General features: G+C 30.2%; 1 protein-coding gene and 1 pseudogene across 1 annotated transcript in view; both read right to left on the bottom strand.

Moving 5' to 3' along the window:
* Positions 1 to 1,120: 1,120 nt before the first annotated feature.
* The window catches only part of LOC111621629 (death-inducer obliterator 1-like), a 41,509-nt gene continuing 15,699 nt past the window's right edge, over positions 1,121 to 26,930 (bottom strand). The window contains exons 8-16 of the mRNA XM_023363838.1: positions 25,119 to 25,278; positions 22,809 to 22,925; positions 22,563 to 22,664; positions 21,804 to 22,114; positions 16,665 to 16,824; positions 13,623 to 13,712; positions 9,531 to 9,726; positions 9,373 to 9,454; positions 1,121 to 3,084 (exon numbers count right to left, since the gene is read on the bottom strand). Of these exons, the coding sequence (XP_023219606.1) occupies positions 1,677 to 3,084; positions 9,373 to 9,454; positions 9,531 to 9,726; positions 13,623 to 13,712; positions 16,665 to 16,824; positions 21,804 to 22,114; positions 22,563 to 22,664; positions 22,809 to 22,925; positions 25,119 to 25,278 (2,626 nt within the window). The 3' untranslated portion in view covers positions 1,121 to 1,676. The remainder of the gene's footprint in view (positions 3,085 to 9,372; positions 9,455 to 9,530; positions 9,727 to 13,622; positions 13,713 to 16,664; positions 16,825 to 21,803; positions 22,115 to 22,562; positions 22,665 to 22,808; positions 22,926 to 25,118; positions 25,279 to 26,930) is intronic.
* LOC111621630 lies at positions 7,563 to 9,181 on the bottom strand (annotated as a pseudogene).

Raw genomic sequence — 26,930 nt, 5'->3', positions numbered from 1 at the left:
TTAGTGTTTTATGTACTGTACAGTACATATTTGGAGGCCTTATAAATTTCTATATAAAATTACTAGGTTTCTGATACGTATAGTGACTTCGTTACAAGTTCCTATATAAAATCCCTCTGTTTGTTAAAAGTAATTTGTGTACAGAGACTTTCATGTCTTGCAATCTTCCAGTGTTAATATCATTTTGTATACTTATATTGGAACGTAATAGCCTCATGCATTTATATTTATTGTACGTTATACATACGAACTTATATGTTTCTGTATATAAAATATCATTGTAAATTCATACTTCTGTAATTAATAGTACTTGATATGTGAACTGGTATTATGTTAAGGTCTTATTCCCTGTACATGTATCAAGCATATTTTCGAATAGTTAATACTTTATTCAAGGACTGTTCATCATTGTACACTCCTTGCATAAAGTATATGGTGTCAATCGAAACAAACTCTCCCGCGTAGAGATGTAAATTCGTCAAGGGCATACACAACTTTACACCTATTTAGGTTAACTTTCTTATAATCAGGTGAACAGATATTTAACTATCCGCCTACATCTTGGAGATTTAAATTAACCCATTTTTAACTTCCTCATCGTCGTTTACAAATTTTTGAAAATAATTACCCTGCAGTTTTAAATAAATATAAAAGAACATTTAATTTTGGTGTGTTGCGACATATTTTAACAATGCAAATCTCAAAAATAAATGGCTTTACCTGTCAATTTTGTACGGAAATTTAGCATGTTTTAAGTGCAGGTTCACACGTAAACAAATCGGAACATGTTCGAGGTTCGCAAACAATTCCTGGCAGGTTCTAAACATGTGTGAACAAGTCAGATCATATTCAATTTAGACCATTTTATTTCTATATCCTGAAATCCCTGTATCTGATATTGCAATATTACAAATCTTGGCTTTCGCTTCCTTAATCCCTACCAAAATTTGCATTGTATGCTACTGTTACACAGCGTAACGTGTGTGTGAATCTACAAAATTTCCATTGCTGAATGTGGCAATTTATTCCCACTGCAGCGTGTTGTGAAGGGTTTGGATATAGAAAACTGTCGACTTTTAAGGGAACGAAGGGCATGTGGAATTCCGAAAAAAATCACATCTTTAACAGACATTAACAGTCACTTTTAAATCTGCATTTCAACCATATTGTTTGTTTCTCTATACATTATCTTAACTTTTGTGGAAATTCAACGATACAATTTTCTACAAGATACACTGAGAACAAATTACAAAATATCTATCAAATTACAAAATGCACATTTGTAATGACACAGCCTGATAAAGTAAATTCATGTCGCTTTATTTATTTTCGACACCAAAGTCTTTGAATAAGCGTTAAGAGAGTGATGTTTATATTACATTGAAAGGATAAAGCGAAGTCGTTATGTAAATGTTCCTCTTCGGAGTATTAAAATTTATTGACGTGCTGTTTTAAAATGGGATTCGACGATATATATATATGCAACAGAGATGGTGATGATGATTAAAATGACACTTTTGATACAATGTAAATATAAGAATACACTGCGGAACAAAAATTCCAAGCTGACTGAACTAGGGTAAAATGTACACCTAACTGCAAAGCAGTCTAAATTTTTTTTTTCCTTGCACACTGAAATATATAAACAATCTTTTATTTCACTCCAGCAGCCGCACCTAGTGCCCCGTCCACTCGTGTTTGCGATACCAGCTCTTGCGTCGGTGGTGCCCGTGAGAAGGTGGTACCCAGTGTTTTCTTCTGTTACGGTGGAATCTTTCCGAACTTTCGGGACCGAAACGGTTCCATTCGTTGTGATACTCGCGTGAATAGTACCTGCGGCTTTTGTGATGGTGATGATGATGATGGTGGTGGCCGTCATAGTGGTCGGAATGAGGCGAGTATGGTTCGGAATGATGAGGTGGAGATGTGTAATGTTCCGAACGATGCTCTGGAGGTGCGTAGGCCGTCAGAGGTTGCTGCTGGGCGTAATTATGACTGGAATACGTTGGAAGAGCGGTGGGAAATGTAGCAGCCGTGGTCCTGTTCGGATCTTCTTGAACAACTGGTGTTGTGACAGTAGTTGTCCAATAAGAGGATTGCACTGAAGGCATATTCTGTGCTTTTTCCATCTCTTCCAACTGTTTCTGAGCTTTTTCCAGCAGCTCTGAAGCAGACATTCGACTTAGAGAACCTCTACCACTACTCTTTGTGCTAGATGAGCTTGTATCACTGGATTTTGTTTTCAACCTAGGATCTTCCTGTTTTGTGTTGAGCATCTCTTGTGGAGAGACTTTATTCGCATCTGGTTGGATAATTTTTGAGAATGACGATGATGGCTCATTTGTCGGCGGCTTCACTTTTAAGTAATCATTTTCAGGTCTATTGTTAATGGAATTCAGGAATGATGTTTCGGATGACTTCTGCATATTTTCCTTTACTCTGCATAAAATATCATGTAATTTCTGTGGAAGATCTAAATTACTAGAGTTTTCACTGGATGTTGCATTGTTAGTATCATAAGTATTTGTATCTACAGGTAGTTGCCAGTCATCGCCCAATCCTGGAATTTGAAACACTGGTTCTGATTCAATTTCCATACTGGAGTCAGCTCTCTCTGAATCACTGTCTAACTTGCATTTTTTAGAAGGTATTGAGGATTCATCTTTGGCTAATACTTGGCTAGTTCCCATTAAAGTTTTATTTGTCATTTTCAAACTCTTTTGTATTTCCTGTTTTTGCTGTTCAACCTTTTTAGTTAATTCTATTAACAGTCTTGTCTGTAAAGCTAATGATTCATTGGATGTCGAAGATGGTTCTTTTGGCTTAGCTGCTGAAATGCTGGTAACAAAATTGTCATCATCTTCTGGATCATATGGCTTGTCTGCATCCTCATCTTTCCAGGTTTTGTTTTGACTAGTACTATCATCACATTCAAATTTTGGCAACTTTTCAAGAGGAGGAGTGTAAGAAGGTTCATATTCATCAGAAACTGGTGTGTGTTTTGATGATACACTCTCTTCTGTGTTGTATGGCATAGTTTCCAGAGGAGGGGTATATGATCTTTCAGGACCTTTTGAAGCTTTCCTAAAGAAACAAAAATTTATAAAAATACATAAACCATATTCTATAAAAGTTATTTGAATTTTAATTGTTAAAAATGCATTACTGTATATTAATAAATATTCAAATGCATACAGCATCAAGTGTACTGTACATTGTTAACATGTACAGTATGTTATGGTGTGAATCTTAAAATGATGTGAATTTCTATTCATTTATGTGAATGACCAAAGTAACATAACAGTAACATCTTTCACCAAATGTACACATATCATTGTTCAAACACATAAAACAGTCATGTCTTTAATCAGTTATCATGTTCTTTTTAAGTGTTATCAATAATGATTACACTTAAAAATCAATAACATTAATGTAATAAATCATCGGTCACTGTTAAATATCAATATGAGAAATTGTTGCTTGAAATAAAAAATTTATATATTATAACAATTTTGATTTAAAAAATTAATTAAATTTTAAAATTCACAGTAGTACTATATCAAATAATACCAGATAATCATCTTTTGTTATCGTCTGGAATAAGAATCATTTCTGTCTAAAACAACTATCAATATAAATACAAAACTAATTAGGAAACTATTTAATAGATGTATACCAAAATATATGCAGATTACAATGAATTTTTAAATAAAAATGTTCTGTAAGTACTCAAAACTGTCGATTAAAAATCTTCAAAATGACAAATAAATAATGTCGGCATTTCTGGTTGTTCAAATGTATGATTGGCAGAATACACATTATATGCCATAAATGAAACTTTGATTCTGATTGGCTGTGTGTGACATGTCACACTATTTGATCAAAATTAAAAGCTTAAGTTAATCAAATTTTAATTTATATCTTAGATAGATCCAGTTCTTAAATTTAAAGAAATAACTCTTTTGCAAAGGTTGCACATAAAATCCAAAAATTTTATGAAATGCCTAAACACCATTTAAAGTAATTTATAAATATAGATATGTTTATCAAATATTTCACACAGAGCCTAAATATTTTGTAAAATAATATATACAGAATCTGTATAGTCCAATCCGTAAGCAAGGTCTTTAAAATCCAACTGACATGACAGTAATCTGCTATAACAAATAATTCAACTCATTATGCTATCATTTTTTTGAATTCAGTTTTCTAATTATTTAGAAAATAATTAATAAGTATAAATGTTACTTGAACTAAATCTGTATTTTTTTCTATTTATTTAAAAGCAGTTTCTTGTAATAAAGATTTCTTAAATAAAAATCAATGGATAAAATTGTTTAAGAACAATGATACTCAAACTTGTTCCATTCAATTGTGGCATTCCATAGATAGTGCAATAGGATGAATTCTGTTGTATGAATTATTTGTCCTTATGATAAAATTGTTATTTTTGACAATATAAAAAAAGCTGCCATTTTGAAAATGCTCAGGTTAATTTTTTAAAAAAAATTTATATTACACTAATTTTACAACCAAAAACAAAAATGGATAGATTAATTTTAAGAATTGTGTGTACAGTAGAGCATCGATTATCTGACTCAATTGGGGACTGGGGTTGGTCGGATAACTGAAAAAATGGATAACCGAAAAGTATGAAAAAAATACATTATTAGTATAGTATATTATTATATTTCATGTAATTAGTATCTTAGTACAGTGGGTGATCAGTTAACGAACATAATCCGTTCCAAGATTTTGTTCGCTATCCGAATTGTTCATTAACCGATTATCGATTTACTGTAGGTTTTAATGGGAATTTAATTAATTCGTTCTGGAGACCTTAAAAAATAAAAAATATATACCTTCTTACTACATTTATTTATATGTAATAATAAAACTACATACATACACAGTATTGCATTTTTATTAGTCATGTTTTTTCTGTTTGAAAGGGTTAAAGAATCTGTCTAATGTCGATTGCTTTTCTCTCTTCGTCATGATTTTTTGTAAGTAATTAATAGCATTGTAATTGTAGAGATCCCGAAGCCTCAACCTGGTTTGGATGCAATTCTAAGACCTTTGTTCTGATATCCTCCCACTTCTACAAAGGATCTTTAATAACAGATATCAGCATTAATCCTCTTTTTCAGAAGAAAACATATCTTTCCGAGTTTCTTGGTGTTCTTCATTCAAGAGTTCTTGGCGTTCTTCTGTCGTCAGATCCGTTTCAGGTTCCATTACGAACTCTTCGATGTTCTTTATTTCTCAGATGTGATTTTTGTTACTGCTTTAGCTGCTGGAGCCTTTTTGATTATACAGCATTTTTCTTAAATAAGATTGAACTGAGGCCTACTGTACACCTGTTTATGCCATATTGCCCAGCAACATTAGGTATCTTCTGTCCACTCACTACCTTTGCTATTATACTCTCATCTTTCAAAAAGAAAAACAGATGCAAAACTTAACAAGTGCCTACCCGACAGTCTCGCAAATACACAAAAGAATTGTTTTGTCAGAAAAATAAAAGGCTGGAATTACAAGGGAGGATTTCAAAGTTCAGAGGAATACTATCCAATCAGTATATANTCTCTCTTCTTCATGATTTTCGTAAGTAATTAATAGCATTGTAATTGTTGAGATCCCCAACCTGGTTTGGATGCCATTCTAAGACCATTGTTCTGACATCCTCCCACTTCTACAAAAAATCTTTAATAACAGATATCAGCATTAATCCTCTTTTTCAGAAGAAAACATATCTCTCAGAGTTTCTTGGTGTTCTTCATTCAAGAGTTCTTGGCATTCTTCTGTCATCAGATCCGTTTCAGGTTCCATTACAAATTCTTCAATGTTCTTTATTTCTCAGATGTAATTTTTGTTACTGCTTTAGCTGCTGGAGCCTTTTTGATTATACAGCATTTTTCTTAAATAAGATTGAACTGAGGCCTACTGTAGACCTTGTTTATGCCATATTGCCCAGCAACATTAGGTATCTTCTGTCCACTCACTACCTTTGCTATTATACTCTCATCTTTCAAAAAGAAAAACAGATGCAAAACTTAACAAGTGCCTACCCGACAGTCTCGCAAATACACAAAAGAATTGTTTTGTCAGAAAAATAAAAGGCTGGAATTACAAGGGAGGATTTCAAAGTTCAGAGGAATACTATCCAATCAGTATATATCGGCTTGAGCGTCGATGTCGACGTCTCCCACACTCCGAAAAGTTTCGAATTGTTGCCCGAAGACAAGGGAAGACCAATCGGTATTCATTATTTTACATCGCTTCTTCTTATGTTTGTTCTGTAGGGTGTTCATTATCCGATCATGTGTTCGTTGTCCGAACATAAAAATCTTTCGCGAAAGTGTTCGTTATCCGATCTGTTCGTTAACCAATCACTCAAATTGTATATCGCTATTAACCTACTTCACGTTGAATTTTCCTCAATGTTAAGCCTAACAAAATTTTTTTTTAAATAATAATTATCGCTATTGCATTGTTAAAAATTATTTCTATNGTTCAGAGGAATACTATCCAATCAGTATATATCGGCTTGAGCGTCGATGTCGACGTCTCCCACACTCCGAAAAGTTTCGAATTGTTGCCCGAAGACAAGGGAAGACCAATCGGTATTCATTATTTTACATCGCTTCTTATTGTGTTTGTTCTGTGGGGTGTTCATTATCCAATCATGTGTTCGTTGTCCAAACAAAAAAACTTTCGCAAAAGTGTTCGTTATCCGATCTGTTCGTTAACCGATCACTCACTGTATATCGCTATTAACCTACTTCACGTTGAATTTTCCTCAATGTTAAGCCTAACAAAATTGTTTTTTAAATAATAATTATTGCTATTGCATTGTTAAAAATTATTTCTATATTTTGCACAAAATAAATACGGTACTGTACATTGAAAAATATAAAACAAAAAAATATATATACAGTATTCGGGTTACATATTTTACATAAAGTAGGCTTATAAATTAGAAAAAGAAGTCCAAAATTTTCTTTTGCTTCACAGCTGACACTAGTTTTTGCCACTAAATCTTGCACACGTTTTAAAAACAGCAATTGGATAGCGTCACATTCTTCCTGCTGTTCTAACCACTTCATAGCTGTCTCAAGGCCATGAAAAGCTTCCTTACTGGATGGTCCTTTTTCAGCATGGTTGTTGTCACTAGGTTCTTCCTCATTGTCGCAAGAGTCTTGGTTGTTGATGACACCAGTAATTATTTCATCATCCGACAATATTTGATAATCAGGGTCATCGGCATTCAAGCCAGTTTTGAATGTTTTCATTGTCACATTCTTCAAATCCATAACATTCTTTAATCAGCCCACACAGATGTGATACAAATTGGCTGTTTGGTGGTTCTTCAGGTGCTGTGATAAACTCATCTCATGGTAGGAGCTTATTCCAATCTGTTACTAGTGTAGTGTCCTTGACAGTAGCCCAAGCATCTGCTGCCATGTACATAGAATCCTTCAAGTTAATTTCAGCATACACTTGCTGAATTGTTTTTTCACATTCATCTCCAAGCATTACCATACACAGTAATGCCTTTCTGTAATATCGTTTGAAGCTTTCAATGACTCCTTGGTCCATCGGTTGGAGGACTGAAGTAACATTGGGAGGCAGGTAAACAACTTTAAACTTTCCGTTTTCTCTTTCCAGTGAAATGTTTGAGGGATGACTTGGGTCATTATCAATCAACAACAAAACATTTCCAGTATTTCCAGTTCTAAGCTGATGATTTTGACTTCAAGGATAAATACAGTGTCATACCATTCTATAAAAATGCTTATATCCATCCATGAATTCTTTCGATTTTGTAGATGACCGGCAATTTTTTTATTCCCTTAAAGCACTGTGGATTTTTAGACTGTCCTACGATTAGCAAAGGTAGCCTGTGCGTTCCAGTAACATTTCCGCATACCATAACAGTAATGCGTGATTTGCTTGCCTTAAAACCAGGTGCTGACATTTCATTCTTAGAAACTAGGGTTTTTGTTGGCATTTTCTTCCAGTACAAACCAGTTTCATCCGCATTGTAGACAGTGGTTTTTTTGTAACCATCCTTATCAATTATGCTTTTAAAAGACTTTTTCAAATGTTCAGCTGATTCAGTATCAGCCAACAATTTTTCACCCTGGATGTCCAATTCCCTAATTCCATGCATAGATTTGAAATGCATAAGCCAGCCAGTACTCGCTTGAAAATCAGCATTACCCCCTAGTTTCTTGTTCATTTCAAGAGTTTTTTTACAAATCAAAGGGCTACTTATTGGTTGTCCTTGGCTACGTATCTGCATGAACCAAGTGTAAACTGCAGTCCAAATCCTTGTTTTCTGCCATTTTCATCGTTTTTCTATGCAAGCTTCCATCCTCACTGTCAAGTACACTTGCAAATTTTTTACTGGCATCACTGTTCTTTTTAATGTCTGTTATTGTGGTTTTTCCAACTCCATATTCTCAAGCTAAGCTTGATCCACTAGCACCTATTTTCAACTAATCTATTATTTTAAGTTTATCAGAAACACTGAGAACAACGCATTTATATTTAGTCGCCATTGTGAATGGTACAACAACTTCAGCACGATCTGTTACAAGTGTGAAATTCACAGATTCAAAATTTATATCGCCGATGAAAATGGATTCCGATTCAACAAGACACACAGTCCTGAGAAAAATCCACACAAAACGAACAACCACTCATAATTAAAAAATTAAGCCTCGTTTAAATACCGGCCTCTCTTTCATGGTTGAGCCAGTGTTGCCAGCTAAAACACGCAAAAATTTAACAAAAATAATATTAAAGTATCCAAGACATAGCCAAATATTGTAGCGCCACATCTCTAGTGGACTTTTGAATTTTCCGACTAGAACGCAGTCGGTTAACCGATGTGACGGTTGATTGGGGGACGGATAATCGATGTTCTACTGTATTTAATTCTTTTACTTAAAAATGATTTTCATTAACAGAAATTTGATGAGAATCAATTTAATAAAATGAATTCTGTAAACATTGAAAAGGTGGACACAACTGTTATTAATCATTATCCATTGATTGTTTTAATGCACCATTGCATAAATCATAATTACAATTTAATTTAAGCAGTAAACTGAAATGCCTATTACTACTTAATGAGATATTTAGGAAAGATATATTAATTTTTGTAATTAAAAATATAGGAAATGTTAACTACAAAACAAATTTGATAATTAAACATATAAAATAACAGTTATGTATTTTATTTTTGCATTAAGTTAATATAAAAGTTATTCATAATGCTGAAATTTATATAAAAACATATATTATATATTAATAAAACTAAAAAATATTAATTTTTTTTCTTAAGAATTACTAAAAACTTACACTGTATGTGATTGAACACGAGGTTTGGTAGTGTGACAAACAATTACACCTAACAACAAATGTGGTCTTGATGAATCTAAACCTATAACAACAATAATATATTTAATTTTGTTATTTTGTATAAACTATTTCAGTATATATCATTAAATTAAACTTACCAGGTCCTTTAAATGGCATTAGTACAGTTGGTACAGGTGTGTGGGATGCTAGAGGAATTATATAGAAATCTTTGATCATGCGAGAGCAATTACCAACAACACCATAACGTTTTCTACTATTCAAATAGGAATAAAATTTTCCATAAGCTATTCTTTCCTCGTCATTTGCTGGTTGAAAACGTATTATGATGATTTCCTGTAATTATTTATTATTATAAGCTTTTTGCCTGTATTTGTATGTATACACATTTATAAATTATATTAACATTGAAAAATTTTTGTCATTAAAACAGAATATTCAAAGTATATATAGTAGAGTCCCAATTACCCAAGACCTATTTAACAAAGTTCTGCATTATGCAAAGTAAAATATGCAAAAGTAATCTATCAACAAAGATAAGCAAATGCAGTACAATACAGTTCATTTTATATATCTTGGCTGTGCAGTGTACAGTACTCAAAATGGGGTTTTGAAGTTTTAAAAAGATACTGTCAAGAAAAGTTACTAACCTGACAATATTCTGTAAATTTTAAAAAGATTAAACAATATTAAGATTAAAAATTTTATAAATAAAATTTCTTTTTCAGTTATAAAATCAAACATTTATGGTGATTACAGTAGAGCGTCGTTTATCCGAATCAATTGGAAACTGAGGTTGTTCGGATAACTGATTATGTACAAAAAAATATATTAACCTATCCCGTGTTGAAATTTTTCTCCATTGCATGTCGCTTCACATTGAATTTTTGTTGATGTTAATTAAGCCTAACGTAAACTTTTTAAAATAATAATCGTGGCTATTGTATCGTTAAAAATTATATCTTTATTTCTTACAAACACAATAAATATATAGAAGAATATAAAAACAAAAAAAAATTATACTTTAGAAGTTAATCTAGTATCAAAAACGTTCGATTCAGCACGATACACAGTCCTCAGAAAAACACTACACAAAAGTGCCAGTGCTGCCAGCTAAAACACACACAACAACAAAAAAAAATATTGGAGTAGCCCAAGATATAGCCAAAGATTGCAGCACCACAGCACTAGCACAAATTTAAATTTGTCGACTGGAATGCTTTTGGTTAGCTGATGTTTCAGATAACCGACGCTCTACTGTATAACAATATTCTTGCATTTTATCAATTATTTTATACAAACATTCTGTGTTATTCAAGTTTTTGATTATCTGAAGTATTCTGAAATATAATACCTTCTATAATAGGAACTACAATGTAAATAAAAATGTCAAAAAATAAATAAAAAAATCTGCATTTACCCTATAATTTATTTACATAAAATAAGAAAGATCATCATCAGATTTACAAGTGTCACCATACAAGGTCTGTTCAAAAAGTATCGGACCTTATTTTTTTCCGCGTAAACCAATGATGCGAGAGAGGCCTCCTTCGGTGGAGTTGTGGAGGGGACAGTCATGCACAGCCCTGAATTTTTTCCCGCCTGCAGAAAGCGTCAGTCGTTGGCAATCAGCGTATGAGTGAGGTCATGTAGTGCGCTCTCGTCGGATTTCACTAAGCTGGAAAATGACTGAACAACGTGAGCAGCGATATTACATCAAATTTTGCCAAAAACCTTGGCGATACCCGAGTGTAAACCATTCGCAAGATTCAGCAGGCTTTCGGGGACGATCCTCGAGGCCAAAAAAAGCGCGGCAGGTCCGCAGCAATATCAAAGGTCATGTTGACAGTTTTTTCGACTCTCGTGGGGTGGTGTGTCGTGAGTACGCACCACAAGGCCAAACCATCGCAAAGGAGTACTACCAGGAGGTCCTTCGTCGTCTTTCCGATACAGTGCGACGCAAACGACCGGATCTGTGGTCGATCAAAACTTGGCAGCTCCATCGTGATAACGCATCCGCCCATTCTGCGCATCTGATTCGGGCTTTCGTCGCCAAACACAATACTCCTGTGGTTCGTCACGCTCCGTACTCTCTCCACATGGCTCCGTGTGACCTTTGGCTATTTCTCAAGCTGAAAATGCCGCTAAAAGGAACCCAAATTTAGTCAAGAGAAGATATCATGCGAAATGCGACGGACCGGCTGATAACCATTCCAAAAGATGCGTTCCAGCAGTGTTTCCAGCAATGGCAGGAACGCTGGGAGAAGTGTATACATTACCAAGGAGACTACTTTGAAGGGGATTAGGGTTTTGTACCTCAAAGTCAATAAATTTATTTTTGCCGACCAAAGGTCCGATACTTTTTGAACAGACCTTGTATATTCAACATAAAAAATATACTATATTAAATCTGATTTTAAAATACTTATACCAATTTGCTTATCTAATTTATTTTCTTCCATCACAAGAAACTTTATAATTTACCATATCTAATTTTTTTTTCTTGTTTTCTTATATTTTATTATACTATGTTCTGAATCTACTACAAAAAAATTCAAAACATTTAATCTAAATATATAAAATTACTTGTCCTGACTGACTGAATCACTGATTCATCATAGCCCAGAACAAATCACTGAACCTAAAGAGGTAAAATTTGGAACACGGATAGGGTAAGTCATGGAAACGCACACTAAGAAGGAATTTTTCGAAATTCCCCAAGGGGGAGAGGGAGAGCATTAAGGCTTAACTGGAAAAACGGCTTCTACTGTACTATTTTAGATGCAATTTTTTCTTTTCAACAACGTTTAGTCTTCATTAAGTACTTAGGTGATTACAGTAAATTGATAACAATTCAGACATTGTTATAAATATTTTTATGTATTTCGATTTTTTAACCAAATGTTTGAACTGTTTTAAATTTGAATTTGTTATTGCATATTGGTTCGATTATAGAACGATTGTAAACGTTCCAGAAAATTGATCAAATTGAAAATAGTTCATTTGATTCTCAGCAATTCTCATCATTCTCAGCGTTAGGTGTTATATAACAATTACTATAGTTGTTGAAATACTGAATATAAATGGGGTTCGCTTGCAAAACCTCCACAGGCAAAGTCACAGGTAACAGCTAGTCTAAATATAATTTAAAAACTATTGGTTAAAATTTTATTAATATAATGGTGGTACACCTTATCTTTCAAGAAAATTTATTAAGAAACACAGTTTGTGTATATATATATAAGGTTTTTAATTTTTCCAAAAAAGGAATGATTCGACAAATGAAATAAACCATGATGTGTTGCTCTGTAAACAAAGTTTTTTTATTTTATTAGTTTTAAAGTTACATTACCAAAATAACACTTCTGAAATGTAATAGACATTCTCACCTGTAAACAAAGAAACGACATTTAAAGTTTATTCCTCACTATATCAATTTTTTATTATTATTTATCTTTTCCCGCTTCACCATGTATCAATTACGCCATATTGTTTTTTCTTATGTCGATGACAGCGCGACGCGTGGATAAAGTTGTTTTTTAATTTAATTAATTGAAAGAGAGATTTTTCTCTTTACATATATATATATATATATAATTTTTTTTTTAATTTAAATTGATCATCAAATTAATCAAGTAACTGTAGTATGGTTTGTTGTTGTTATTACTGAAGAATTGGATAATTTCTTTCATAGATTGGAAATTAACCTTTTACTAAAGAATTATTAATGTATTTTCCTTAAAATATCATCATCTTAATAAAATTACAACTGTATAATGTTAAAAAAATTCAATTACCTAAACATATGTTACAAGTGCATGAAGTGGTGTTATGGTATTATTATTCAAAGATGTTTTTAATAAATTTATGTTAACATCAATATGTAAATTACATAATCAAAATTACTAATATAATTATTATTGATATTCTATTATATATGATGATAAATTCCCATTTGTATAATTCAAAAATAGCATTTATCAGAATGTTTTATAAATTAACATTCTCAAAAATTTATAATAAAATATCATGATATTTATAAGCTTAATTACAATTTTATTTGCTTTCCATTCAAATTATATGCCTCAAAAAGTTCATATTTTCAAAAATTTTTCATCATAAACTGATTAAAACTTATTTTAAGAATTTGATTCAAAAACTGACTTAAAATAAAACCATTTTTTCTTCTGAATTTAGTATAAATGATAAAATATATTTTATTTATTACCAACCTTATTTACAGATTGTTTAATTTTAGTAAGATAATCCCACACTTGATCAGGAACAATTCTACCACAAACTTGAATACTATCTGGAATATACTGTAAAAATATAAAATTATCATTAAAATTTTTTAATGTAAATTTTTTTAATTACAAAAATTTATGTTAGAATGATACAGTTGATATATTTATTTCTATAATGAGTGTTGCAAATTTGAGTCCCAGTCCAGGCCAATTCTTTTCTTCCATAACTTCCTAAATTATTTAATTTTAATTTTAATTATTAAAATTAATAAGAGATGGCACCTAATGCCTCCTTCTAGTGACAAATTATTTAGAAATTAATTGAAAATAATTGCAAGAAACTAGCCTGATTTAATCTGGTAATTGTTTGGCTTATTATTTCTATAATTTTTCATAATAATTCATATAGTAGTAGTAATAATAATAATAATAATAATAATAAATGCATGTACAAACATACAAGAACATAATAAATTATTGTTTTTCTGTATAATTACTGAAAATATAAGCATTAATGAAAACAATTAGTCAAGTAAAGATTAATACTTTCATATTCTACAAACCATAGATTTTTTATCATTTTTATAATAATTACTTATACATTACAGATTACTTATACATTATATTACTATACTAGCAGATGAGTCTGGTGTTGCTTGGGCAAAATATAACAAAAGCAAAGAGTAAGATCATTAGATTATTTCATACTTCTAACCCTTCTATTATATTATATTATGGTATTTGATTTATATCTACAAAGGTTATCTTATGAGGTTGCTTGGGCAAAATATAACAAGAGCAAAGATTAAGATTATTAGATTATTTCATACTTCTAACCCTTCTATTATATTATATTATGGTATTTGATTTATATCTACAAAGGTTATCTTATGTAAGAGTTTATGACACCAAGTGCCCAATCTAACACATTTTAAAAATTCTGTAAATTGTGTACAATAGAGGAATAAAAAACTTTAATTTCAAATGTGTTAAATTGGCCACTCAGTGTGAGAAACCTTTATGTAAGACAATCTTTGTAGTTATATAAATCAAATACTACAATATAACAAACATTAAAATAAAAAACATATAAAGAGTTTGGTTATTTTAGCCTACCATTGTCATGTTTATCATGATACTTGGATGGTACAAAATGGCACAATTTCATTGGTCAAGTTGACTCCAAATGAAAATGTGATATTTTAAAAATTTAAGATATTATGTTTTTTCCTAATGTTAACTCTAAGCAACTACCATTTACAGCTTAATATCAAATTTCTAACAAATCAAATTTTGCAAAAAATGGACCAAATATTTAAACTCAGCACCCTCAAAAACCACTTAAATCATAATTTGTGTAAGCTGGTGACCTCATATTATGTAATTTTCCTATTTGAATGCCACCATACCACTGGGTCCAATAAGAAGACAGGAGTGTTGCAGTAAGGTATTGAAATAAATTCAACCAAAAGTAATAGTTGACCACCTCCAAGATGAGAAAATGGTCTACTATTAATATTTGAAAAGTGATCTGTGTTGGCTAAGTTGTGATGCCCACACATGATCAAAGTTGCTAACCTTAAAGTCCAAAAGACTTCATATAACACTTGTTTAAATAAAAAAAAATCTTGTAAAATGTGAGAATAATTGATTTTATGTGATAACAAAATGTTTGGCAAGAAATTGTATAAACTATGTGGGAAGTATGTTCTTGTAAATATTGCATTTATAGAAAAATGACTGGGTTGCAATTTGAAAAAGTTGTAGACCTATAAATTTCTACCGTTGTCCCTCTGTCTGTCCTTCCTTACTCTCGATAAAAATGTTAGATAGATGAAATTCATGACCAAATGTGGAAAGCTTGGAGAAGTAGGAAGTAGGCCCAGTTTAACTATATATGAAATTCCAGTTATGAACAGAAGTAACATCAATTCAAAATTTTCCCTGAATGGAATTAAATAGATGACTGGAACAACTCTATTGCTAACAGCAATAGTATGATATACAGGGGAAAAGACCACCACTAAAAGAATTGAGAATACTGTGACAAAAAATTGCTGTCAGGCATTGTGACAATGTCACAATAAATATTCACTCATTAGAGTTTGGTTTATTTGGTTATGGTAACACAGCACATGAGCAATCTGTCAAAGAAAATGCATCTTCAGAAGACTTTTATGTAAAGCTGGACTCTATTTAGATGTTACTAACAAGAAGAAAATCCAGAAAATTGCATATGGCTCGTTGGTCTTGCCCAAATCCATGACAAAGTAACTACCATTGTTTGGTGGTTTTATCCACTCAGCTACTGGAGGATTATTATTAGAATTAAAGAAAATACCACTCAGAAATGAAAAATTCTGAGTGGCAAATGATATTAATATATGCAACCTGTCACAGTAACAATATAGCACGTCTATTTTGTACTATATCATTGTTGCAGTAATTAAGTGAATGTAATATATGTTTTTTTTTTTTTTAAATTATATCTCTTTTTATAAGAATTATATTTACTTTATTATTTTGCTAATAGATGGTGCTATGCATAAATTAGCAAATCTAATGTAGATAGAAATAAATTGATTTACAGAAATTCAATATATATTTTGGGGTGTGATGAATAACAGTCAACCCCCCTATAACACTGTTGATTATTCGTTTTATATGAATTCCATGTTGTACGAGTCACTTAGATTTTACAAATACGTGTGCTGGGCTGTGAACGACTCACATACTTGTAAAATCTAAGTGACTCGTACAACATGGAATTCATATAAAAATGGAATTATCAACAGTGTTATAGGGGGAGGTAGCCTGTAAATGTAATTGTAGAGTTTCATAGTAATTGGTCAAACAGCCTAGGAGTGTATGCGAACAAACAAACATATATTCTCATTTATATATATATATAAATGAGGATATATGTTTGTTTGTTATATATATATTATAACTATATAACTATCTGTAATTATTTAAAAGTTTTATTTTTTTATCAGTTTATTTGAAAATGTAAAAAATTAACAATACCTGTTCTAAATAATCTGTTGTACCAGATACTTTATATGCTGTAGTTACAAATTTTGAAACATCCTGCATAGCGATAAAACCTCTCCATACAGAAGGATAAGTCTTATTGTTTTGTGTAGATGTTGAAATAAAGTAAGATGCAACAGTTGAGTCTGGTGATCTAAAATTAATGAAATTTTTATTACAAAATATTTAAATCCATGAAATTAATGAAGAATTTTCTTTAATGGTATTTAACAAAACATATATTATAATTTAATAAACTAATTAAACAATTTATTTGAAGATATTTCAAACTTGTTTTTGTAGAACTTTAATAGCTTAAAATTATCTCTAATTATATTATAGTATTTCCTTTGTTCAAACACTATATAGTGTAATCACTCAACCACTTGGCATTTTTCATCATTAACTTTTATTCAAGTGATTGCACTATATAGTGTTTGAACAAAGGAAAAAATACCGACACAGTTTCAAGAATGTTATATTATAATACATTAAAAATTATTTAATTGAAAATATTTTTTCCCAATTAAATAATTTTCTAGATACAGTCCAACCCCTTATTTACACTTTCCAGGTAATCTCTAAAAAAGCATAAATTAAACAAACGTATAATATATGCATAATACATTTTGTTTTTACTCAAGATACTATATACTATCTTTAACTCTATGAAAAGTTTTGTAAGTTAGAGAAATAATAAAAAAGTCAAATATAGTATTTAAAAAGACAGTAAACTATTTGAAAGGAGGATGACCAAAAGCACCAAAAGACACAAATGTGCAGAAAAATTTCACTCAACAGCAACTTTTGAAATCCCAAATAAGTTTGTAACTAAACCACACAGAAGAACTAGAGAAGAAGCATAAAGATAAAACTCAAAACCTTAAATTAATGTTTGATAAGGTAATATCTGTACCAACATATATCAGAAACCAATCTACCACCATATTTTTGTTCCATATATCCATATATATATATATCTGTAAACCTCCCCCATATAAGGAGGTCACAGAGGCTTTCTACTTTCAGATCCTAAAGAAGGAGGGCTTTTATGCATTGTACTAGTATGCTTGACACTGTAAATGAACTGAATTACATAAGGAAGATAGTGAATAATATAATGGATAATATTAAGTGGTGTTAAGTAAATTTGTTAAATGAGTTTTTAATTAATAGAAATTTTGTTTTTATTTACTCAAAAAGTAGTTAATAGAACATTCTAAAACAATTTAAAACTTTATATTTTGAAGATTTATTAATAGTAATTGTAATTCATTCAATTTAGTTTGTCTGCTGTTTTAAGGTCAGTTATTAATCAAGCATTTTTATGCAATGACATGAATTTATACCAACTTAATGATCTTTTTATATGTGGAGGTGCCATGCAAAAACAAACAAGTCCACTCTAAACAATTGTTGGAAAAATGCAAAAAGCTATTATTGAATTTATTTTACACTTCACATCTGTAAAAATGTATTATTTTTTTCATTTTGTATCTAACATCAATATTTGAAGGCAGCTTTTGATAGGAATATAGTTAGTATTTAATTATATGACATTAAAATACGGACATGTTTCTTTTTGCTTGGACAGGGTGGATATGTTTTTTTTTTTTTGCATGAACTATGTTAGGATATGTTTCCTTTTGCCTGGCCACTATATTCTTTTTCATTTTAGGCTACTACTTTGACTTATCAAAAAAACATGGCATTTTACAAAATAGGGATGAACAATAAATGACTTCTCCCAAACAATCACACACAGGTTCCCATTATTTTCTTCTTTTTCCAGGTCATCTGCTTCAAGTTTAATTCTGTTTCGTAACACTTGTTTATACCATGAAAAACTTTCATCATTTTAAATTGATCCAATGTCTTTTTTCTTGGCAGCTGACAGAGGGTGCCCTACAGGTAGTTGCTCGACTGGCTCCTCAAATCTCATCCCAAAGATAGCACTGTAATTTTGTATTTTCTTCTTTGCCCATACTCCAACAGTTTTAGGTTTCTTTCTAGATCCAACATTGCCTTCTTCTACACTTATCAAACCATCTTCATCTGTTTTCGCTCAATTATAACACTGAAATACACTGTATAATAAAATGTGTACTAATAAACAACATTTTAATATCAAAATCTCTGTTCCAACAGAACAACAAAATGACACAACAAAAACAAAACCACCTGTTGCATTCTGGAAGTCAGGTGACTCAATCATAACTCATTGGCTGGGGCAGACTGAAATGGATATGTTTTGTTCTGCTTGGAACACATGTAAAGAGATGTTCTTTTTGTCAATTTTCAAAGCTCAAAAAGCGTTCCATGCATATTTTTTTGAATGAAACTGATTATAACAGTAGATAGGAATATGGCTGAAGAAAAAAAATCAATTATAAATTCAACTTTGATTTTTTGTGGATTTGTTTGCTTTTGTGTGGCACCTCCATATATAAGCTTAGATTGTATATGTATGTTTTAAAACATGACAATTTTGATAACATTAAATAACTTAAAACAATTTCCATTATTAAAATAAGCAGTTTTTACTATGTATGCATATTTCATCTTATGCAAATCTACCTTTAATCAAAAATATGATTAAGTTTAAAATTATATATAGAATTTAAGCATATGGATAGTATATACATATTGAATAAATTAATTGTATAATTTAATTAAAATAATAATAGTTCAGACAAAGTGACATAAATATTATTTATAAATAAATATGACATTTCTGCTTACAATTTGTTTTCATAAATAGAAATTAAATAACGGTTAAAATTAGTATTCATTTTCATAAATAGAAAAATAATGACTAAGATTCAAATAATCTAGTGGTGAATTCCCAGATGGAAATAAATGTTATGACCAAATAAATTAAAAAGAGTACATGAAAATTTGTTTTTGACTTTCTTGGACATTTAATTCTCGTCACATGGCCTAAATTTGAAACCTTTAATCTTCTCAATATCAATAGATTGTCTATATTTTCTGTCAGAGAAATAATTTATTTTGCTATGATTTTATGATAAATGAAAATATAATGTATAGTAGTAGATTGTCTATATTTTCTGTCAGAGAAATAATTTATTTTGCTATGATTTTATGAAAAATGAAAATATAATGTATAAGTCGATAAATTTAATTAGTTGAAGGAACATATCTGATTACTTTTCATTTAAAATATGCCGTACTACAGGATATACGTTACTTTTCTAAAAATTAATTTGCTGGTTAAAAACGTCTTAAATATGAAAAAAAAAAACATAACTGCGTTGATCTTGGATGAAATTAACGAGTAATCTAAGAATATTTACTGTAATTTTTTAAAAAAAGAAAACTAATTTAGACGTATTTATTTTTAGTGAATTTTTGCCTTAATTTCTAAAACATATAACGAAAAATTGTAACATTTTTTAAAAAATAAATAAATGTAAGTTTAATTTTAATTAATAAAATAATTAACTATTGATTTTTATTAAAATATAGAGTCAATGATAAGGCTTTTCTCTAAATTCTCAAGCATTAACAGCTCAATAATTTACATTAATGATCAATTAAAATTTGTTCGATGACTTCTGGTTAACGATACGACAGAGTTTTATGCATTTAATTACAAAACTATAATTAGCGGCTGCTATAAATGAAGTTTATAAGTAATTTTGTACTGATTTTCTAATAGATTAAGCTTAATAATGAGAATTAAAATTTAAAGTCTCTATACTTATAATTTCATGAATTTTAAACTAATCATATATTAATATATTTAAAATAAAATCCTCGTAATATAGCCTAAATAAAAATATAATGTAATATAATGATAAACAATTTATAGAAAGTTTAGAAAGTTTATTGATGTTTCGAAGAATAGTCATATAAAATTTAAAATCCACTGAAATTTATAANTATACGTATTTTGGAAATGTTGAGTCGGATTAGTCTAGAATCGATTAATTTTATGGAAGAAAATCTTTCAAACAGCCGTAGTCCGTAAACTTGATACGTGTCGGGTTGTGATTGGAAGGATTCGTAAGAAATCGGATTCCTAGAGAATGGAACGTATCTCTATCTTATAGGGGGGTCGACTGTATATATATAATTTCATTATCCTTATATTTTATTTTTCAATTATTACAACTTACAGCTAAGAAATAAGATCCTTGTCCCATTATTTATTATTTAAACCTAACTTTCCTATCATATACATAGGCTGGTTTTTTTTTCAAGGAAATTACTCGGTGCTAAATTGGAGCTATATGCTGGGTGCTTACAGGTGGTGAAAACTTTCACCTCTTTCCTGAACTGAAAATGTGGCTAGCAGGGCAGAGGTTTGAGACTAATGACGATCTTCAAAACAACATTGTTAATGCCATCTCAATTCATTGGCAGCAACATTCTGACAAGGAGATGGGAAAGCTCATCCACAGATATGACAAATTCCTCAATCTTCATGGTGATTATGTCAAAGAGTAACCATGTTTGTACCTAACTTTTGGTAATAAATTCATTTTGTTATTTGCACTTGTATTCGTTTTATGGACCATTGGAGCTTTAGAAAAATGCCCTCATAGTTTCCCAATCTTCCAATAATTACTAAAGGTAAGGATATTTGTTAAATGTTCAGAAAGCAATGTATTCAGAAAATTAGCTGCTACACTAAACAGATTCCTGACCAGCCACCAATAGTAACTGATGTAGGTGAAGCTACTTGAAAAGTATTTGGGATTTCAAAAGTTGCATCCTAGCACTATTAAAACTGTAAAAAATGGCAGATTAGGACCAGCAATATCATCTAAACTAGTAAAAATTTATTTTATTCTATTTCTTCTTTTTGAAAATATCATTTTAAAAATTACAGATTCATCAAAAAAATGTAATTTATATATAAATTATAGAGAAAAATTTGGAACTGAAAAAATATGACATAAATTGCAGAAAAATGCTAATTCCAGGAACATAGTTCTACTGTATTTCTTTCAAAGTTTAAAAATCAATTAGAATAGATGAAAATTAAAATAAAGTGGAGTATTATTAGTCTATAATGTTTGAATAATAATTCAATTTACTCAATATTAATATTTATTAATTAATCAATATATTATATTCAGTTAAAGTATACTGAAAATATACCACCTTAATGTTGAACTGACTTCTTGATCAACAGAATCATCTGTGTTAGATTCTTCAACCTTGCTGGCAGTTTTCTTGGAAACAGCTGCCTCATTATCTGGACTTGTTCCTTCTTCACCTGAAGCAAATTCTTTAGATATTGCATGTGCTATGCGAACCTTTTTTAACGGCATTTCTTCAATTGGTGGAGCCATTTTCCCTGTACAGATCTTGCAGTTAAGATCAAATAAATGAGAGCGATGTTTATCAGTAGTGTCTGGTAAAGGTTCATTAATTTCTTCTGCCATTTGTTTTAACTGTTTCTGATCAGGAATCTGAATAATAATAATAAAAAGACATACTTAATAGTTTTTAATGTAATGCTCTGTTGAGAATTCAAATTAACTATTACTAAGGGTATTTGAATCAATGAAAGGTCAAATTTGGAAGTAATACAATAAAGAATAATGCCAGCTTTTTACAAAAAAATCCATTAATTTTTATTTTCTTCTGTTTAATAAGCAATCTTTCTAAAGCATAATGCTATTCCAGTTTTTCAATCAATGCAAATGCTACATAATAACTTTGAATTACCAAGAATGCTTGATTCAAAATCTATGTTATACACATACAGATATTGGTTACATTATTATCTTACTTAATGCAATTGCATTTACTTTCCAATATGATTTAATACTAGAATTCTCCAAAAATACAAATTATCAAAATAAAAATAAACAAAGACCATGTCAAATGTAAGACCCAAATAATTCATGTATATACCTTAACATCTTCGTCAACTTCAACTTCACCTTTATGTGTCTTCTTTATTATAGGAGTCATTGTAGCCTGTTCAATCTGTTCTCTTTTAATCATTTCTAACATCTATAAAAAAAAAAAAAAAATGTTTAAATATTCAAACTACATCCCTTAAATAAAAATAATATAAATAAAATAAATTTTAATGTGATGTCCAGTATCTAGTATCAACACTTCATGCTGTATCAAAAGAAATAAATTTTAACTTACGTGTTTACTTTCCCGTTCTCTCCATTTTGCTAACTCATTGGATGCCAGTTCTTCCGGAGTCATTTTGACTAGCTGATGTGCAGTAATAATTCCCTTCACAATCTTTCGAAATAGGCCCTAAAAATTTTTTTAAATTTTTGATTAAATACTCCATTTATAACTTAATATAATATTACCAAATATAAATGTAAAATAAATTAGATCTATTCTTATGAAGATTTAAACATTAAGAAACAATTTATATACCAGGGCTGTAAATTTAAGTCAGGGCTTAATTCTTGATAACACTAGTTACTGTAAAAAATAATACATCACTATCATTCTTTTCAAGTGACATAATTACTTCTGACATTGTTCTTCTGTTCCCATAGCAACATTGTTTTCGTGGGAAACAAATTTGTTTCCCATAAAAACAAATGATTACAAGATAAAAACAAAAAAGTTAGATAAAACTTCAACCTATCCATGGTAAAAAAAACTAAAGAATGTTCTAAGAAACTGCAGGGAGCATGTAAAAACCAGAAAATGCCTTAAAGAATTGTTTCAAGATGGGTGAAACAATTCAGAAACAGCTCGAATTAACTATGATCTGAAAAACTAGTAAAGAATAAATCTCAAATTACCTCTTTGGAATTGCTTTTACAGACAATGGACCCTTTGCAAAATTTCTGTATAGATAAGTTTTAGTCATGGTCAAAAAATACCTGCATGGAAAATTATTCCATGATAGCAAGATAAAATCATTCAAGCTTTTCAGTAATCAACATCACACACCCAGCAAAATAATTCTGCATATGGAGTACGACAATTTTCAAGGATATGTAGAAAGTTTTAAACACATTATAAAATGAGTTTGTACTAACTGATTTATATTAATAAAATTTTATTTTCTGAAAAGATTCCATTGCTGTGACTTAATTGGTACCATCCTCCTATAACAAAACATATAAATGTAAATAAAATTTTTATATTTAAGTCAAATATATCTCTTTACAATTTACAATGAATTTACAAAATTAATTAACACATTAACTGCCATCCGATGCACCAGCAGTCATAGTAATTAGGGCCGTTCAGAGCCATACAACCGCTGGTGGTCGAAGCCAACTTTATAGATATGCACGAGAGGCTACCACTAGGATGTAAAACATCTTATGAAGCCAGGATAATTTAACCTTGAGTGAAACTACAATGATTATAGTGAAGTCGACCAGTTGTATGGTTCTGTATGGTCCTAATTAGTACTACCACCAACACATCAGATGGCAATTAACATGTTAAAGCCTTAACAAATTTACTCTGATATGTACAGTACACTCCAAATAGGTCTATCTAGCAAATAATCAATATTTATTCACCAGGAAAATTATGAAGCATTTTATTATGATAAACTATGTTTCATATGAACATCCCATAAAATATGAATGAAAATATAAAAACTGTGAGGTTTGGGATATTTGCCTATTTTATAATTTGTTTTTGACTTTAACATTCTACAAGGAACATCCATTACAAAAAGAAAAAATACTTCCATGTAAGACAACTCATCAACATTTTGATTATGTGCTGATGGCACATATCATAAGCAAAAATAAAGAACTAAATCACCAATGCAGGAAAAATAATTCTCTCTCCAAATTTGGACTATTCTACAATGTGATCACCAGACAAGAGTTCCTCATGAAAGGAAAGAGGAGAGAGAAAAAAAAATGCAAGTAATATTCTACTAGAACAGAGTGAACCCAAGATATGGGAGATGTTGATTTACTGTTGACCATCTATCAGTTGCCACCCACCAAAACTGATCCTTAGTCACTATCTGGATACCTCCCAACTAATAATCAATTCACTTTCACACTTCCAACCACTTTGCTAACCCAGATATCATGTAAACTCTCTCACTCACAGATGATGATAAATATATTTAAAGATTTAAATATATATCAATACAAGGTAACTTTCCATTGAGATCCATATGACACACCTTCCAATGTGGGATGTCCCAAATAATCTTTGAAGTTCGCTTAGGCCAATTGCTTAGACCTGACTACATTCACATATACTCAAACTGTGAAAAATCACAAAACTATCAAAATATGAAGAATAAAAAATGTTAGATCATCATATTGAATGAATGTTGCAGTGCAATAATAACTCAGAGAAATCCAAGCACATATATAAACAATATCTGTATACTAAACCAACAATACTAAATCCATCTGAAAAACTTTGTTTTCAAGTTAATAAACTCATCATTAGGAAACACATTATAGAATTACATTAAATATTAAATATACTGTAAAAATTTACCTGATTCCGTGGATCTTTTATGTTAAACATGAGGCTTCTATATTTAGCTTTATATTTGATACCTGTATCTTTAAATGATCTATACAATTCTTCTTCTATGTGATTAGTAATCTTTTTAATTTCATCTTCTGAAATATCTATGTCATTTGCATTGTTGCATCTGATAAAATAAAATGTAAACAAGAAAACAAACTTTAATATAAAAATTTTTCACATAATTATGATAATAATAAATCAATATGTTTCATTAGAATAATTACATTTCACAATGGACAAAGTTTTAAAAGATATGGCAGAAAACAACTAAAATAATATCTAATTTTCCAATTTTTTAAGCTTAATATTTTAATAAATTTAATCTTTCAGATAACTTCTCCTTTATTTCCTGATTCTATTTTTTATGAAAAATTTTGTGCAAGCAGCATTAAGAGATAAATGACATAATTAATAGTGCTTGTATTATCAATCTGAGTTTCTATTTGTTCTTGCTACTATTATATAAACAGTTTTTCATCTATTTTTAATTTTACTACTTTTGATTATAAACTTTATTTTAATTTTACAGAATCTTAGATCTTTAACTTCATTCTTAAAATAAATCATTCTAGANAAACGGAATAAAATATCAATTTCTTCAGATTCTTCGTTATTAAATAAGAATTTATGAAATATGATCGATAAATGCATGAAACATGATATATTGACGTAAGTCAATAAAGAATTAGACTTAAATTTAATCGTATTGCTGTTTAATATTTAACGATTTTTCATAATCATGTACCTTACATGATTTCTGATTATCATATATTTTAATAAATTTCTGTTTTTGATAAATTCGGACTATTATGTACTATTGAAATAATGTCGTTAGATCTCATGGCAGCTCCGACCGATCAATCTCATTAACGATAATTGTCTGTTAATTATAAACATAATCACAATTGACACAATCCATTTATAAGCAACGCGATAGCCCAGTTTAATAAATCTTTCAATGAAGAGGTTTGAGTCTAATACTTATATTGAAATGATTTCTGGTCGTCGTTGTCTTCATCTAATAAGCAAAGGTCACAACATTAATTAAAAAGAAAAACGTTCTGACAGACGAAGGCTCTCGGGTATAACTTCAATAACGAAAGAAGTTCCTGAGATTCTAAACTGCGATATAATTATACTGTCGACGATCCGAATTCGAATTCAAGCAAACAACTCTAATAATATTTGAAATGTCATCTGTACCGTTCTTTGTCGGATTCCATTTCTTGTCAACATGTTTACCCTTATTGTGTGCATGGTAAACTGAGGGTCGGCTCAATTAAAAACGGCTGTTTAGTTACCGATAGAAAGAAAAAAAAAAGCCGTTAAAATAGTTATGTTTAATAATAATGAGAGGAACTGAGAAGGTCTTTTTCCACACCCAATATATCAGTGACTGATTGGGTAGAAGTACAGATCACTGTAGTCAGGAGCAAATTTACATAGGGGCTAATAGGGCTTTAGCCCTGACACCCCAAGTGTAAGCGCCCACGAAACTTGATTTATTATCATAAAATTTTAATACATTTTTATTGTTTAACATTCAACTCAGATTTATCTACTAAAAACTTGTATAAAATACCATGTTGGCATGAATAATAATTTTTAGTCAGAAATTAATTTTAATACATTTTTATTGTTTAACATTCAACTCAGATTTATCTACTAAAAACTTGTATAAAATACCATGTTGGCCTGAATATTGGTCAATGTTTTTCCCCAGTTTCAAAGGAAGAAAAATTGCTCTTGACCTATATTTGAATCCCGTTAAAGATT

This window comes from Centruroides sculpturatus, unplaced genomic scaffold (assembly GCF_000671375.1).
Source record: "Centruroides sculpturatus isolate CEXI.00-Female unplaced genomic scaffold, Cexi_2.0 scaffold232, whole genome shotgun sequence".
NCBI lineage: Eukaryota > Metazoa > Arthropoda > Arachnida > Scorpiones > Buthidae > Centruroides > Centruroides sculpturatus.
Note: the sequence above shows the minus strand (reverse complement) of the source record. Positions and strands in the feature narration are given on the sequence as shown.